General features: G+C 39.9%; 1 protein-coding gene across 1 annotated transcript in view; it reads left to right on the top strand.

The window, feature by feature from the left end:
• The window catches only part of SLC4A10 (solute carrier family 4 member 10), a 3,247,445-nt gene that overhangs the window by 2,922,671 nt on the left and 308,023 nt on the right, over window positions 1–16,751 (top strand). The window contains exon 22 of the mRNA XM_044074780.1: window positions 15,291–15,413. Coding sequence (XP_043930715.1) covers window positions 15,291–15,413 — 123 coding nt within the window. The remainder of the gene's footprint in view (window positions 1–15,290; window positions 15,414–16,751) is intronic.

Raw genomic sequence — 16,751 nt, 5'->3', positions numbered from 1 at the left:
AGACCCTTGCATCATCTGGGACAAGACTGTGGATCACCAAACAGCCTGTGGCCTGCTTCTCACCTTGGGATTATTGCTAGTGTTTTGCTTCTGGTGAGAGAAGATGCAAAGGAGCGTTGTATTCCAGCAGAGTGAAGATGTACTGAGACCAGCACTAGTAGTAGCGACTCCCCCATTTTTGTCATTCTTGACAAGTTAATTCTTTCTTTTCAGTAAGTACTGCTTAATTTGTTACTGACTTCAGAATACCTGTCTAAATACTTCATCCTTAAATTTTCAGGGTCTACGTATTAGTTTTACCTCAAATGTTTAGCAGTGCCCTGTATAGACACAGACACATTCAGTGACATTTTTCCTGTAAAATTACAATTGGAATTTTACTCATACATAGCTGCACACGGGACAACTAGTTTGCAGTGACAAGCACTGTCCCCAGAGTTACAAACCAGATACCTGCTGACATTGATTTTTATTCTGACTGCATTCATCTAATTAATACAAAGGGTCTGTTGCCATGGATATGAACTTTCCCACTATCTCTGTTACTAGCTTGGTGGATATGGGCACCCTGACGCAATGTAGAAATTGCCTCATGTTTACTGATGATCAGTTAATTCTCAAACAAACTGATATGGTATGTGAGATATGCATTTACACAATGCCAGTGGAGGCAAAGGTGTCACATAAAAGTCCTCCTAATATCAATAAGGTTGTCAGGAGTACATATGCTGCACCCATCACGCACACTTCAAAGCAGACATATAGACCCACATATGATGAGGCACTTGTAACCTTCCTAAATCCCAAAGGCTTCCTAGATGAAGTACGCATAACAAATACCCTCAGCAGCCCCGAATGCACACTTTTAAAACAACACCCACATCAACACATACAGTCACATCTCAGGGAACCTCTACTTCTAAGTCCATAGGGCAAGCCACCACACAATCCATCATTCTGGTTATTGGAGACTCCATTGTGAGCCACACTGATGTCCCCCTCACCAGGCTAAGGAGAACATCACAGTCAGTTGCTTATCAGGGGCTAGGATTCGACACATTACACATGCACTCAGGTCATTGGATCATAAGTACCAGTATGGCTCAGTCATAGCCCTTGTGGGTGTAAATGACCTAAAATGTACCTCTTAGACTATATGAAGAGAGACATCATGGAGCTCTCATAATATGTATCTCAGGCTGGTATGAGCTTAGCACTGACCAGTATTTTACTTTCTCCAAGGATGATGCCACAATATGAACAAAAGATGATTGACTCTGATAACTGGCTTAGTTTCTGGTGTCATTCTAAGGGGTGCAATACTTGTCAGCATGGAAGGAGATGGTCACAGATCACACTGCTTTGCCAGGGATGGTCTGCCCCTCGCCCCTCTAGGCTTTCCCCCATGGTGCCTTTTTTACTCAATGCCAAACTGAAAGTACTTCTGACGTAGCAAATCAAAACCAAGAAACTCTAAAGATATTACTGCAGAGTGTTAGGATTCTAAAAACTCCACTTCCTAGAAGCTTTCTTCACCCTAGAGAATGCTGACATCTGTGTGGTCATTGAGGCATGGTTTAAAGCCACAGAGAGCACACCGATAGTGCAAAGTTATAATGCTTCCCACACATTTAGACCAGCTACTAAGCAGACAGGGATTAAGGTGGAACTGTCTAGATTTACATAAAAAAATATACCTCACAGCTGGTCAAACAGGACAATGCACTTAAGCTACTTCATGTTCAAATTACCATAGGCAAAATCCAATACCACTTCCTTGCAAGCTATAGGTCGCACTATATGACCCAGGAAACCCATACCATGTATTTAAACTTATTGGAAGCACTCACCATCCAACCCAATACCATAATCATGGGTGACTTTAATTACCCCACTGTTAACTGGGAATCCTATACAATACCAAACATACAGTCACATAGATTCCTGGATTTTATAAACACAACTCCCTGGACCAGATTGTCAGTACACCAGCCAGGGGTGCAACCATACTGGATCTCGTCCTCACTAATATGCGAGAGTGCTGCACACTCCTTAGTGCAATGTCTTCTCTGGTAAGTTCAGACCACAAAATGGTGTCCTTTGAAGTAAAAATAAAACCTGGACCCCAGCTAACCTTGGAATATTCAGAAACTACTCAAAGGCTAACTTCCTGCTATTAAGTGATAACCTGGCAAAATTTGAAACACCCATAAACCCTGAGAACACTGCTGCCTATTCAGAACTGTTCACAGAAATCCTGTACAAGCATGTTAATAGCTGCATAGTGGTAGGTGTACCCACCAGGAGAAATACAGAACTAACTCAAAAAACAAGCCACCCTGTTGTAATCGCAAAATCAATAGACTATAAGAAAAGGAAGAAAATCATAGCAAAAATTAGGAGGTGCAATACCCAGCAGGATAAAAGCATGCTCATCAATCTAAACAAACAACTCAGAAGGAAATAAGCCTCCCAAGCCAAGGACAATCACAAGGCATCTTTAGCTATGTCCACAACCTGAAAGGCAATACACAATTGTGTGCAGAGCTCATTGCAAATGGAGCCACCTATACTGAGCCAGAAGATATAACAAACCTACTGACCCTCAAATTCAGCTCCAACTTTACACCTCTCTCCCCCTCAACCTTCAATCAGGAAATACCATCAAATATAACATCCCCTGATATCACTAAGGAACAGATCTTTAATGCTCTGTCTAAGGCAAAGAACACTGCATCAACGGGCACAGACAATATCCCAAGATGCCTTTGAAATAGCATGAAACATGACCTATCAAGCCATCTGGAATAGCTATTTAACTGTAGCCTCCAAACAGGCTTCATGCCTCATGAATGGAGAACAGCAACAGTCATCCCTCTGCACAAAGGTGGGCCATCTACAGACCCAGGAAACTATCAACACATAAGTCTCACTAGTTGTATATGCAAAGCCATGCAAAGAATTATGGAGATGATCAATAATGACATGGTAACCCTACAGACACTGGGCCCAACCCAGATTGTTTTTCTCAAGGGCAGATCATGCTTACTCAGCCTGAAGGACTTCTTTGAGAAGGTCACCAAAGCAATGGATGAGAACAAAATGTCTCATACTGCCTACCTTGATCTCACCAAGGCATTTGACTTAATAACGTACTCGGGCATTGTTGACAAATTCAAGTGGTTAGGTAACAAACCCATATGTCACCCTGTGGATAGCCAACTGCCTCACAGACAAGACTCAGTCCCAAAGGACAGTCACATGTGGAGTCCCTCAGGGATCAGTCCTTGGACCACTTCTTTTTGGCATTTACTTCTCTGAAGTCAAGGCCAATATCAGTGGTCTCTGGCTGACGAAATTTGCAGCTGATTGCAAATTAGGAGCTGCCATTGAATCTCACACTGACAGAAATGTTCTCCATGAAGGGCTGACACAGACAGACAACTGGTATCAGAGCCATGCACTAAAACTAAATGCCAAGCAATGCATAATTGTATCCTTCTGGAAGTTATCCACCCCTGGTAACTATCATATTGACAACATATAGTTGACCCAGTAGTCAGAGACTTGGGGATACACACAGAGTAATCTAATCTTTGACCATCACATGTCTACAGTAGTGAGGAAATCATTCTATGTTGTGCAACCTATAAACAAAGGTATGGCATCTAGGTTCAAGGAAGTTATTGTTCCACTGTATTTGGCATTCATCAGACCTATCATTGAATATAATGCCCCCTTTGGTATATACCTAACCAGGCATATCCAACAAATGTAACTTCCACAAAGGTTCCTCACTAAAAGAATACAGGGCATAAGTAAAATGTGCTATGCAGACTGCCTCAAAGCCCTATATCTGTATTCTTTCTCCCACAGGCTGTTGAGGGGAGATCTATGCCTGCCATATAGAGCATTGTCAGACCCCACTCTGATGGACCTCCTGCATATCAACAAAACAAACAGCACCAAAATTACCCATTCTAAAGACTTAGACCTTGCCTGTGATGTAAATAGGACCTGTTGGAGAGACAGATATGTATCCCAGAGACTACTCCATCTCTGGATCAGGCTCCCCATCCATTTGAAGCAGAGTTCCTCCTTAACCCAATTCAAGTGTAGCTTGGACAATTGGATGAGAAACAGGAAATTCATCCCTGTCTTGGCACCTGTGTCTCTAATGGACACAAGCAACTTGTTAATGGTTCATCTCCCAGGCCCCTCTTTGCAAATGTTTCATCTCCCAAGACTCTACTTACACTTATCCAGGGTACCAGAACTTGTCAGAGATTTGGGATGGATGGCTAGGCTTAAAAAGTCCCTTGTGGTCATTAGCCTAGTAAACACCTATGAACTAATAACCTATGAACCTCACATTGTCATTTGTATCACCATTTGATTTCACTTGCATGATTTGCAATCTGCTGAAATGCTTCTGAGTATAGAATATAGAGCACAGAACCAACATTCATGGCCAGCAAAATGAGTCAGGCTTGCATGCAGTTTGTTGAGAGACAAACTACCTCACTGCAATCAGAGAAATTGTGATTAGTCAGCATGTTGGGGTCCCTTAAGCTTGGAATCCCTGGCAGCACTGTAGCATTCTTGACCATACAGCTTCCTTACCCTCAGCATATTTTCTGTCCTTGATCAACAAAATATACAGCATTTGAGCTGCTCCATCAGTTTTTCACATTCACTTGTGAAGCTAACGGTCAGTGGAGTACATCAACTTGCATCCAGTAATGTGCCAACTGTCATAATGTTCAGTAATCATAGGAAGCTTGATGGCAAAATGTATTTGCATTCTCCCACTGCATGTTTTGCTAAACATCTTTGTATTAGGATTACACAGATCATCACAAAACTGGGTAACTTTAAATTTTTTGTGTGATTGTTAGTGCACAGTGTAGATCTGAGCAGATTTACATCTTTATTAATCCTGCAGAGTATGTTTACATCTTTATTAATCCTGCAGAGTATGTTTAGTTGAAGAATGTTGTTTATTTATGTATTAATATTGTATGATGTGCTGTTTCATATTTACAGGATGCTGCTGTACATGGCAATAAGGAACAGTACCAGTTAATAAAATATTATTTGTTGTTCTAATGTGGTAATTAATTTAAACAAATTAAAGCTCAAACTAAGTCAGACAATCCACAACAAGTTTCTACAGATCATTTTTTGTACCTGACTGGGCTGGGCTGCATTATTGTATATCTTGTATAGCTTATCATTTATTTATGGACACACTGAGTTACTGTTACAATGGTCCATGTTATGTATTGGGACTATCTATACTGGCAATGTGGTAATTGAAAATGATGTAAAATAGGACAGAGTGCTGCAATTCCATTTTACAGTGCTGTGATATATAACATCATTTTAGCTATGTTTATGCCAATTATTCTTAATTTGTTGTCATTCCCATATCTTTCAAAACCAGACAATTTTGTAATATGCAGATTTAGGTTTTAGATAAATTTGTTTCTCCATGCGTTGCTTCTTTACACTGACTATATTCTGTGATATGCAATTACAAACAGCTCCACTGACCAAGTGACCGAGTTATATCTATGTACAAAACACACAGTAATGTATGCGCGCATGTGTGTGTGTGTGTGTGTGTGTGTGTGTGTGTGTGTGTGTGTGTGTGTGTGTGTGTGTGCGCGCGCGTGCGCGTGCATGCGTATACATACTATATACTTCTATATGGATTCTCTATACAATCTCGAAATACTGAAGTATCGAATTTCAGTATCTAGAGACTGTATAGTTGAAAGTGCAGTTTCGTGAAACTGCACTATTATCGAATGCAGAAATGTTGAATCCGCTGTTGTGGTGTTGCGTTCGTGATGTGTGGTGCAGTGTGTGGATTTAGCTGGGGATTCAGGTAAGTGGTGTTTTCGTAAGGGTATTAGGTAGGGATTTTAATGTGTGTGAGTGTGTGTAGTGGTGAGTTTTATGTGTTTATGTGTTTAGTGTGACCTCGGACTTAGTATATATAGGTAGTGGGGTGGGGGGGTGCAGCCCCCACATGGGGGGCCCCCCTGCTTATAGGTAGGGTAGGTGTTTTTGTATGTTATGTTGTGTTTGTGTGTGTTGTTTTGTTTCTTGTAGTATAGTTAGGTAGGTGTATATGTGTTTGTGTGGTGATGTGTGTATGTGTAGGGTCGCGATTTTGATTTTCGTAGTTGTGGGTTTTTGGTTATGTGGATTTTCGGCTATACAGTCTCGAGATACTGAAATTTGATATTTCAGTATTTCGAGATTGTATAGTGAATCCACTTATATACACACCCACAAACACACACAGATTTATTTGCACAGGATATCTGAAACATCATACTGTGAAAATGATCCTAAATAAATTGTTTAAAAACAAACAAAAAAAAAAAAAAATATATATATATATATATATATATATATATATATATATATATATATATATATATAGAGATATATATATAGATATATATATATGGACTCCCTTCACAAGTCTGAAGTTTGAAAACTTCGAACTGCAAATGGCCGAGACCATAAGACCAAAGTTTTGAAACTTAGAACATTTTGAATGGAGATCATCATACAGTCCAGAATGGGAAAGTTACCATTTTCCTCACTGTAGTGCGATCTCGGAGTTGGTATATTTAATTCACAGGGTGTGAGGGGGTGCCTTGCCCCCCTGCAAAAACGCAAAAAAAAGTTTTTGTTTTTATTTATTTATTTTTTTTTTTACAATTTTGAAGTTTCAGAAGTTTGATCTTATGATCATGACCATTTGCAGTTCGAAGTTTTGAAACTTCGAGCTTGTAAAGTAGATCCGTATATGGATATATTTTTTTGCAGTGTCAAACCTACCCTGCACCCCACAGCCCTGTTTCTTAAATATACTAACTGTATGGTTGCAGAAATGGAGATAAAAGTAAAAATGCCACACAGAGGGAATCACTGTCAGTGAGCACAAACATAAAGCACACCTGCAGCATTTATGTGCAGGTAACACCAGTTATCAAATTAAGCTACTTCATATTAGGATTCATTATTTGTCATTCAGAGAAGAGAACATTTAACTAAATGTCATGGATCCATATACATAAATATACATATACTTAAATCAAACCAAAAATTGGGAGCTGAAAAAACAGTCTTCTCTCTTTATTGTTATGGAACGATTGAGTATTTTCATCCTGTAGGCTGGACTTCTTCAGAATAAAGATTCATACAAAACAGCTCATTTATAACAAGATAACCCCTTCCACACAAGTAAAATTCCAAATACCATTGGTCAAAATTTTACATCAAGTAACTGCTCATTATATCTAATTTTATATATATATATATATATATATATATATATATATATATGTATATATATATATATATATATATATACATATATATATATATATATATATATATATATATATATATATATAGTTAGGCAGCATAGGATGGTGGTTTGTAGGATGACGTTGGTGAGCAAGAAGATGAGGAGGAGAGTAAGGGCAGCACCAAGGATCAAATGGTGGAAACTGAAAAAGGGTAATTGTGAGGTGGAGTTCAGGGAAGAGTTAAGACAGGCACTGGGTGGCAGTGAAGAGTTACCAAATAGCTGGATAACTACAGCAGAGCTAGTAAGGGAGACGGCTAGAAAGGTGCTTGGTATCACATCTGGACAGAGGAAGGACGACAAGGAGACATGGTGGTGGAATGAGGAAGTACAGGAGAGTATACAGGGAAAGAGGTTGGCAAAGAAGAAGTGGGATTGTCAGAGAGATGAAGAAAGTAGACAGGAGTATAAGGAGATGAGGTGCATGGCAAAGAGAAAGGTGGCAAAGGCTAAGGATAAGGCATATGAAGAGTTGTATGAAAGGTTGGACACTAAGGAGGGAGAAAAGGACCTGTACAGATTGGTTAGACAGAGGGACTGAGCTAGTAAAGATGTGCAGCAGGTAAGGGTGATAAAGGATAATGAGGGAAACATACTCACAAGTGAGGAGAGTGTGTTGAGCAGATGGAAAGAGTACTTTGAGGGGCTGATGAATGAAGAGAATGAGAGGGAGAGAAGGTTGGATGATGTGCGGCTACTGAATCATGAAGTGCAGTTGATTAGCAAGGAGGAAGTAAGGATAGCTATGAAGACGATGAAGAATGGAAAGGCTGTTGGTCCAGATGACATACCTGTGGAAGCATGGAGGTGTTTAGGTGAAATGGCAGTGGAGTTTCTAACCAGACTATTTAATGAAATCTTGGAAAGTGAGATGATGCCTGAGGAATGGAGAAAAAGTGTTTTGGTACCGATTTTTAAGAATAAGGGTGATGTGCAGAGTAACTACAGAATGATTAAATTGATCAGTCACAGCATGAAGTTATGGGAAAGAGTAGTGGAAGCTAGGTTAAGAATGTGCGTGATGATTAGTGATCAGCAGTATGGTTTCATGCCAGGAAAGAGCACTACAGATGCGATGTTTGCTGTGAGAGTGTTGATGGAGAAGTACAGAGAAGGTCAGAAGGAGCTGCATTGTGTTTTTGTAGACTTAGAGAAAGCATATGACAGGTGGGTGGCCACGGTGGTACAGCGGTTAGCGTTGCCTCCTCACAGCAAGAGGTTCTCCGGTTCGATCCTCGGCTGGGGTGCCTTCTGTGCAGAGTCTGCATGTCCTCCCTGTGGTCGCATGGGTTTCCTTTGCGTGCTCCAGTTTCCTCCCACATCCCAAAGACATGCTGTAGGTGGATTGGATACTTTAAATTGGCCCTTGGTGTGAGTGTGTGCCTTCTGTGGAAGGTTGGGTGCCGGGTTGGCAACTTGACACTGTAAAACTCCACTGCCAATCATGAGCAGACAGGTGATCCACTGTGGCGACCCCTAACCGGGAAAAGCCGGAAGAAAAAGAAGAAGAAGAGAAGGCATATGACAGGGTGCCTTGAGAGGAGTTGTGGTATTGTATGAGGAGGTCGGGAGTGTCAGAGAAGTATGTAATAGTGGTACAAGATATGTACGAGGGTAGTGTGACAGCAGTGAGGTTTGCGGTGGGAGTGATGGATGCATTTAAGGTGGAGGTGGGATTACATCAAGGATCAGCTCTGAGCCCTTTCTTATTTGCAATGGTGATGGACAGGTTGCCAGACGAGATCAGACAGGAGTCCGCGTGGACTCTGATGTTTGAAGATGACATTGTGATCTGTAGTGAGAGTAGGAAACAGGTGCAGGAGACCCTGGAGAGATGGAGAGATGCTCTAGAGAGAAGAGGAATGAAGGTCAGCAGGACTAAGACAGAATATATGTGTGTGAATGAGAGGGAGGATAGAGAAATGGTGAGGATGCAAGGAGTAGAGGTGGCGAAGGTGGATGAGTTTAAATACTTGGGATCAGTAGTTCAGAGTAATGGTGAGTGTGGAAGAGAGGTGAAGAAGAGAGTACAGGCAGGATGGATTGCGTGGAGAAGAGTGTCAGGAGTGATTTGTGACAGATGAGTACCAGTAAGAGTGAAAGGGAAGGTCTACAAGAGGGTAGTGAGACCAGCTATGTTATATGGGTTGGAGACAGTGGCACTGACAAAAAGGCAGGAGTTAGAGCTGGTTGTGGCAGAGTTAAAGATGTTAAGATTTGCAGTGGATGTGACGAGGGTGGACAGGATTAGGAATAAGAATATTAGAGGGTCAGCTCAGGTTGGAAGGTTTGGAGGCAAAGCCAGAGAGGCAAGATTATGTTGGTTTGGACATGTGCTTAGGAGGGATGCTGAGTATATTGGGGAAAAGATGCTAAGGATGAAGCTACCAGGTAACAGGAAAACAGGAAGGCCTAAGATAAGGTTTATGGATGTGGTGAGAGAGGACATGCAGGTGGTTGGTGTGACAGAGCAAGATGCAGAGGACAGGAAGAAATGAAAACAGATGATCCGCTGTGGAGACCCCTAACGTGAACAGCTGAAAGAATATAAAGATGATGACATATATATATATATATATATATATATATATATATATATATATATATATATATACACACACACACACACACACACACACACACACACACACACACACACACACACACACACATTGGTGTGATTTTTTTAAATTAATTTTTAATTGATGTTTAGTTACTGATAACTGTGTTTTGATGTGTTAATTATTCTGATTCGTGTGCTTGTTGTAAACTACATTGGTGGCTTCAGTGGACACTTTTTTACATTTTATGACATCATACAACTTTATTAAAACACATTAGTAATCATTATGCTCGTAAACGTATGACAACATAAATGAATATAGATGTATAGCTAATTCGCATAAGACTCCAGAACAGTTTTCTACTTCACAATTAAGTGCTCTTGAGTTTGTACACAAATATACTCCAGTATTCCTTCCACTTCTTCTTTTCAATAGCACAATGGATTTATTTGACCTTGTTATAGTGTAAATATTCAAACTACTAGAGTGGGGCATTCCTGACAGAGGTTTGAAAATCACACTTAGGACTGTGCCATTTCTCATCAGCATACAGGAGTCAGGACATGAGAATTCCTAGAACCCTGTAAGAGAATTAGATACAACATAACTGCATAGGGTAGCATGCTGCCCCCGCTTTACATTCAGTTAAAATCCAGCCGTCTGTGTATATTGCACAAGATGAAAAACAAAGCTGCTATTTTTACATATCCCTGGTCATATGTTTTTCAGTGCAATTTAATTTAACAGGCACACATATGTGCACCCTGTGCATTAAAATACAGCTTTCGTGCATACGTCTTTATAATGTGCACATAGTATGAGCCTTTTTTTTCCTTGTTTGTGGGAAGAGACCTAACATCATAAGTAGCTCTCACTTTGATGATACCAGATTACTAATGTGAGCTGTTCTACCTGTTTAGCCAGTGTATTGCTATGTATTTGCTGTCTAACGTCCATCCATAACATTCTCATCTCCCTAAAACTAATCAACTCTCTCCATTTCGTTAATATTCCCGCCTGCTCATTACGCCTCCTCATATCATTCTATTCCTCTGGCCTTTTGGCAGTAGAATCGTCTATTAGAAATATCAATATTTTGTATAACTGTATATTAGTTTGCTTTACATAGGCTATCCACTTCTGCAGTGTCTATTGCGACCTTTGCAGTAATTATTGTATTCTTAACATTTCTGTTAATGGATTTCAAACTGTTTGTGTTTTTATCTGTCATGGGGATTTTCTCCCCTTGTATATAATTACTTATCAGACTGTAAAATGTTTTATGTGTGTTTTTGTGGACCCTGTCTCCCCATGTCATTGTAAAGTATTCCATCTGTTGCAGGGTTCCTCCCCTTGTATATAATCACTCATTGCTCTTTAAATATTTTTTAATCTATTGTGGAACTTGTCTCCCTGGGCCTCTGCTAAAAATGGACCATTGGCTCGGTCAGACTTTCCTGGTTATAAAAGGACAAACAAATAAAATAAAATCAGTACCACCTTCATGTGAACAGAGAATATGTGTTTCTGTGAGCAGACGTATTATCTTGGTTTCTGTTAAAAGATGCAAAATGTTTAATTTTTGCATGGCCACAGGACTTCAGATTCTGTGACTTGGTCCTGTCTGTTTTTACTGTGAGTAATGAACATCACTTTTGTGAGAGTATTTGCAGTACATCTTACTCTTCAAGATAGTGTGATGCCTTTGCTTCTTTTTTCTGACTAAACATACTCTTATCATGTCATTTTTCTGTTTTAGATACAAGCAGATGTATTTTTCCTTGTTAGTGCAGCTATATGTCACGTAAAAAAGAAGTTATGTACTTACTATAGCATTCCATCTGTGTTGTCGATCTTCATTTATCCTTGACATATGGGCCTGTTTCCGATATCAGAACCGACTCGGCCATTACAATAGCTCACACCAGCCAAAAACTCTCGAGCTTCACCTCTACACACAATCCCTCTCTCTCAATTACCTCAGATTAAGTTTGCAGAGAATGAATAGATAATAGATAAGGAAGCCCACAGGGAAGCTATGTCTGCTATACTTGAATTGAAAAATCATAATAATTTGAGGGTATATAATCCGTTCCACCACAAAAAATCTTCAAAGGCTGGAGGATGGAGGGAGGGAAGTCAAGGATAAAGATAGACAACACAAATGGAACATTATTGTAAGTACATACTTCTTTTTCTGATGCTGTCAATCCTCATTTTATCCTTGACATATGTGACAGAGTCTCCAGGTATCTTAGATCTTGGGACGACTCACAGAAGGATATTTTTGAGCACCAATGTACCAAAGTACACTCTTCCCCTAGAGACCAAGTCCAATTTTTAATGAGTAGTAAAGGTATGGGTAAAAGCCCATGTAGCTGCTGCACATATATCATCCATAGAAGCTCTAGATTAAAAAACTGCTGAAGTGGCTACGGATCTTGTAGAATGGGCTTTGATGGGCCTAGGCAAGGCTGTTTTTTTCTTATCATAGATAAATGAAATACAGTCCTTTACCCATCTGGAAAGAGTGACCTTGCTGACTGGTTTCCCAAACCTTGCACTGGAAAAGGAAACAAATAGTTGATCAGATTTTTTAATGTCCTTTGTTCTGTGAAGACAGAAACATAAATGCTTATGAACATCTAGTAAATGTAAGGAATATTCACTTTTGTTGAAAAAGTTTGGAAGGAAAAACAGTAAATTAATAGTTTGAATGATGTTAGACTCTAAGACTACCTTGGGTAGGAAAGAGGGGGTAGTTCGTAAAGAAACTCTATCTTTTTGGAACAGCAGATAAGGAGATTTGCACAACATGGCCTGAATTTCTGAGATCCTTCTAGCAGAGGTTATAGCTACCAAAAACAGTGTCTTCCACAACAAAAATTTCAGATCACATTCTGCAGAGGGTTCAAAGGGAAAATTGTCTGTAGCACTAAGTTTAGATCCAAAGGTGGTGTCAGGTCTTTGAAACAAGGTTTTAACAAAAGTGTGCCTCTTAAAAATGACTTACAAAGTCTATGAAAGGCTAAAGAATGTTCTTCCAAGCCATCATGGAAATTGGGAATAGCAGCTAATTGTAGTCTGACAGTAGAAGGGGAAGCTCCGGCATTAAAAAGGGAGGCTAAAAAGTTTAAAATATACTGTACAGAAGCATAAAAGGGATCAATATATTTTTCATGGGCTCAAATGATAAATCTCTTCCATTTGCTAGAGTATAGTTTGAGTGTAAGGTTTATGAGAAGATAGGAGGATGTGCCATATACTGGGAAGAAAAGATGTAAATGTCTGGCAACTAGTGGAACTGGAGCAACCATGCTGTCAGCTTGAGGTTCAAAATGTCTGGGTGAACAAGTCCATCTGGATGGGACAGAAGGTCTGGAACTGGGTTCAGAATCCAAGGTTGTTGACACAGATAAGGCCAAAGGAAGGGGAACCAACTCTGTCGAGGCCAAAAGGGGGCAATGAGGATTAATGTGCTCTTCAACCTGAGTGCTTTCTGCAGATGTTTTGGAATTAGTGGTATTGGGGGAAAGGCACAGAGGAGACCAGGGGGGGCCAATTGTGAAGGACAGCATCTCTTGGTGACTTCCCTGGAGGGGGAATCAGGGTAAAGTAATTGCTGCACTTGTTGTTTAAGGGAGAGCCAAACAGATCACAGCAAGGTCAACCCCATTAATGGAAGATCCTTTCCGCCACTTCTGAATTGATAGACCATTCATGAGGCTGAAGCATACATCTCCTTTGGAACTCCCTGCAATATGCATTGCTATTAGAACATGGCTGGAAGAGGTGGCCCACTGCAACACTCTGAGGGCTTCTTGACAAAGGGGGTAAGACTTGGTTTCTCCCTGCTCTTTGATGGACCAAACTACTGACATGTTGTCTGTCTGAATTGCAATTGTTCCCTGAGGAAGAGCTGTTTAAAAGCCCTGCAGTGCTAAAAGCACTGCTCTTAACTCCAGGACATTGATATGCAAGTTGGCCTGTAAGGGGGGCCACATGCCTTGGACAGTCCTGCCCAGGAAATGCCCACCCACCCCATCTAGGAGGCATCCGTGGTCACTATAGTCGTGTCCTGTGAAAGAAGAAAGGGGTGCCCCAGAAAAATTTGTTCATAACACATCCACCAAAGCAGATCTCTCTTGCAATAATTGGTGATCAAAATGTGGTCTGACAAGGGCGGGTGAAGGATAGATCACTGAGAAGCCAGTAGCCATTGCAAAATTCTCATATGAAATTTGGCTAGAGGGACTAGGGTTACTGAGGCTGCTATCGACACTAGAGTTTGCAAAATTCATCTAGCAGGAACCCTCTTTCTGTGGATTATCTTCTGAACTTGTGTAGTAATTTTTTGGAGCCTCTCTCGAGGAAGGGATGCTATGGTTATAGCGTATTCAGCATGGCCCCTATATATATATATATATATATATATATATATATATATGTATATATGTGTGTGTGTGTGTGTGTGTGTGTGTGTGTGTGTGTGTGTGTGTGTGTGTGTGTGTGTGTGTGTGTGTGTGTGTATATATGTATATATATATATATATATATATATATATATATATATATATATATATACATATATATATATATATATATATATATATATATATATATATGTATATATATATATATATATATATATATATATATATATATATATATACATATGTATGTATGTATATGTATATATATATATATATATATATATATATATATATAGATACCCAAATTTTAAATAACCGAGAGAACAACACCAAAGCTGCATATGAATGAACACTCATATTACTAATAGTGTAACCAAGGAAAAGAAGCAGTTGGCCAACAAGAACAATAAACCATACTGAAGCAGGTCAAACCCACATCCCCCACTGTGTAGGGCTGCACCCCCCCCATGCCCCCCCAACAAAATATACCAACATTGAAATCACACTATAGTGGGGAAAAGGGCAAACTCTCAATGTTGGCCGACTGCCTCCTTTGCCTGGTTACACTATCAGTAATGTGAGTGTTCGTTCATATGCAACTTCGGTGTTGTTGTCTTGGTTATTGAAAATATGAGTAAATGGGATTTCTATTATATGAAGTAGACCTGTATATATATATATATATATATATATATATATATATATATATATATATATATATATATTTACAATTAAGAAATCAATTTTAAGTCTTCATTTTTCGATAAAAAAATGAGGAGATAACCTGTTTATTTTTACCTCTGATAGCTGCTTGCATAATAAGATGCTTAAGTTGTATTTATTTACAGATACTGACATTGCATTGAATTGAAAAGCCCTAACACTCTGCTTATCTTTCAGGTGTTAGCACTAGTGTTTATACGAAAACTTTTAGACTGCTTTTTCACCAAACGTGAATTGAGCTGGTTGGATGACTTAATGCCAGAAAGTAAGAAAAAGAAGATAGAAGATGCTGAAAAGGAGGTAAAGTGTATTTATTCTGTATGGTTTATAAATCAGTAGCTGTGCAAAATGAGACAATAATATATTGGGACATATTTTGTTAGATTTGTTAAATGCATAGTTGGCTGAGTTCTGAATTTAACATTATGCTCCTATATTGACTGTGCAATGCATTACTGTAGTAGATGATTCCATCCTTTCTCACAACTCATGTCCATATCCTATAGTAACCCTGTTATCAGGCACTGCTATCCATAGAGTTTTCTCACAAGTAGATAAAGTGTCCCAGAAAATGAACAGCGTACCCACTATTCTACTTCCGTGTCCTTCAAGCAGGAAAAGAGGAACTGAAGGGGAAGAGCTGCAATGTCTTTAAGGCATCTGTGCGTTGTAACTGCACCTCAAACCCAAGAAAGTTTCCTTTGTGATTTTATTTTTTTCACATCTACAGCTGAATCAGGTTATAGGTTCATAGGTTCATAGGTAGGTACTAGGCTATCTGCCCTAGGGCATTTATAAGCCTAGCCAGAATATGTTGGCTTTCGCCTCCCTTTTAGAGTAGATTCCTGAGCCCCTGTCCAGCAGGGCCACAGAAGTGATCCCAGGAGTGAACTTATAATTTCCCATCCACTCATCAAGATTTCTCTTGAAGAGGGTCAGCGAGGGGCTCTGCCTAACGTGGACCGGGACTCTATTCCAGAGGGAGGGAAGCCTCTGGGATATGAAACTATCCCTCCAGCATGTCCTATTTATAGCTGTGCTGAGGTTTAAATCCCTGGAGCGTGTAGCTCTAATGAATTTGGTTTTCTTGAGGTGGAGCATGTCCATTAGTTCCGGGTTAGACATGGCCTTGTACGTCAGGCAAAGATCTCTGAGTAGGTGGTAAGCAACTGAGTAGAGTTTCTTTAGTCGAGCTGCATAGGGCATCTGTTTGAGGCCCACAATCCTCTTGGTGAGGTACTTTTGAGGTCTCTCCAGCTGTTGCAGGTATTGGGTAATGTACATCCCAAATGGGGCATTGTACTCAATTATGGGCCTGATGAGTCATAAGTAGAGGGGCACAATGACCTCTCTTGATCTAGATGTGAACCCTTTTGTGATTAGATGAGCTATATAGAAGGTTTTTCTAACCACTTTGGCAATGTGATTGTCAAAGGAGAGGTTACTATCTACTTGGGTCCCCAGATCCCTAATTACTTCTTCCGTACTTAGCAGATTACCTCCTATGTGGTAGTTTGTGGGCACTTTGTTTTTCCCAAAGGGGATGACTATACATTTTTTGGCACTTAGGTTGAGGCCGTGGTTCTGACACCAGGTATCCGTCTCTGTAAGACCCTTCTGGAGGATGCTTGTGTCAGC

The sequence above is a fragment of the Protopterus annectens genome, chromosome 6.part0 (genome assembly GCF_019279795.1).
Source record: "Protopterus annectens isolate FY-2018-M chromosome 6.part0, PAN1.0, whole genome shotgun sequence".
NCBI classification, from domain to species: domain Eukaryota; kingdom Metazoa; phylum Chordata; order Ceratodontiformes; family Protopteridae; genus Protopterus; species Protopterus annectens.
This window is presented reverse-complemented; position numbering and strand designations above follow the sequence as displayed.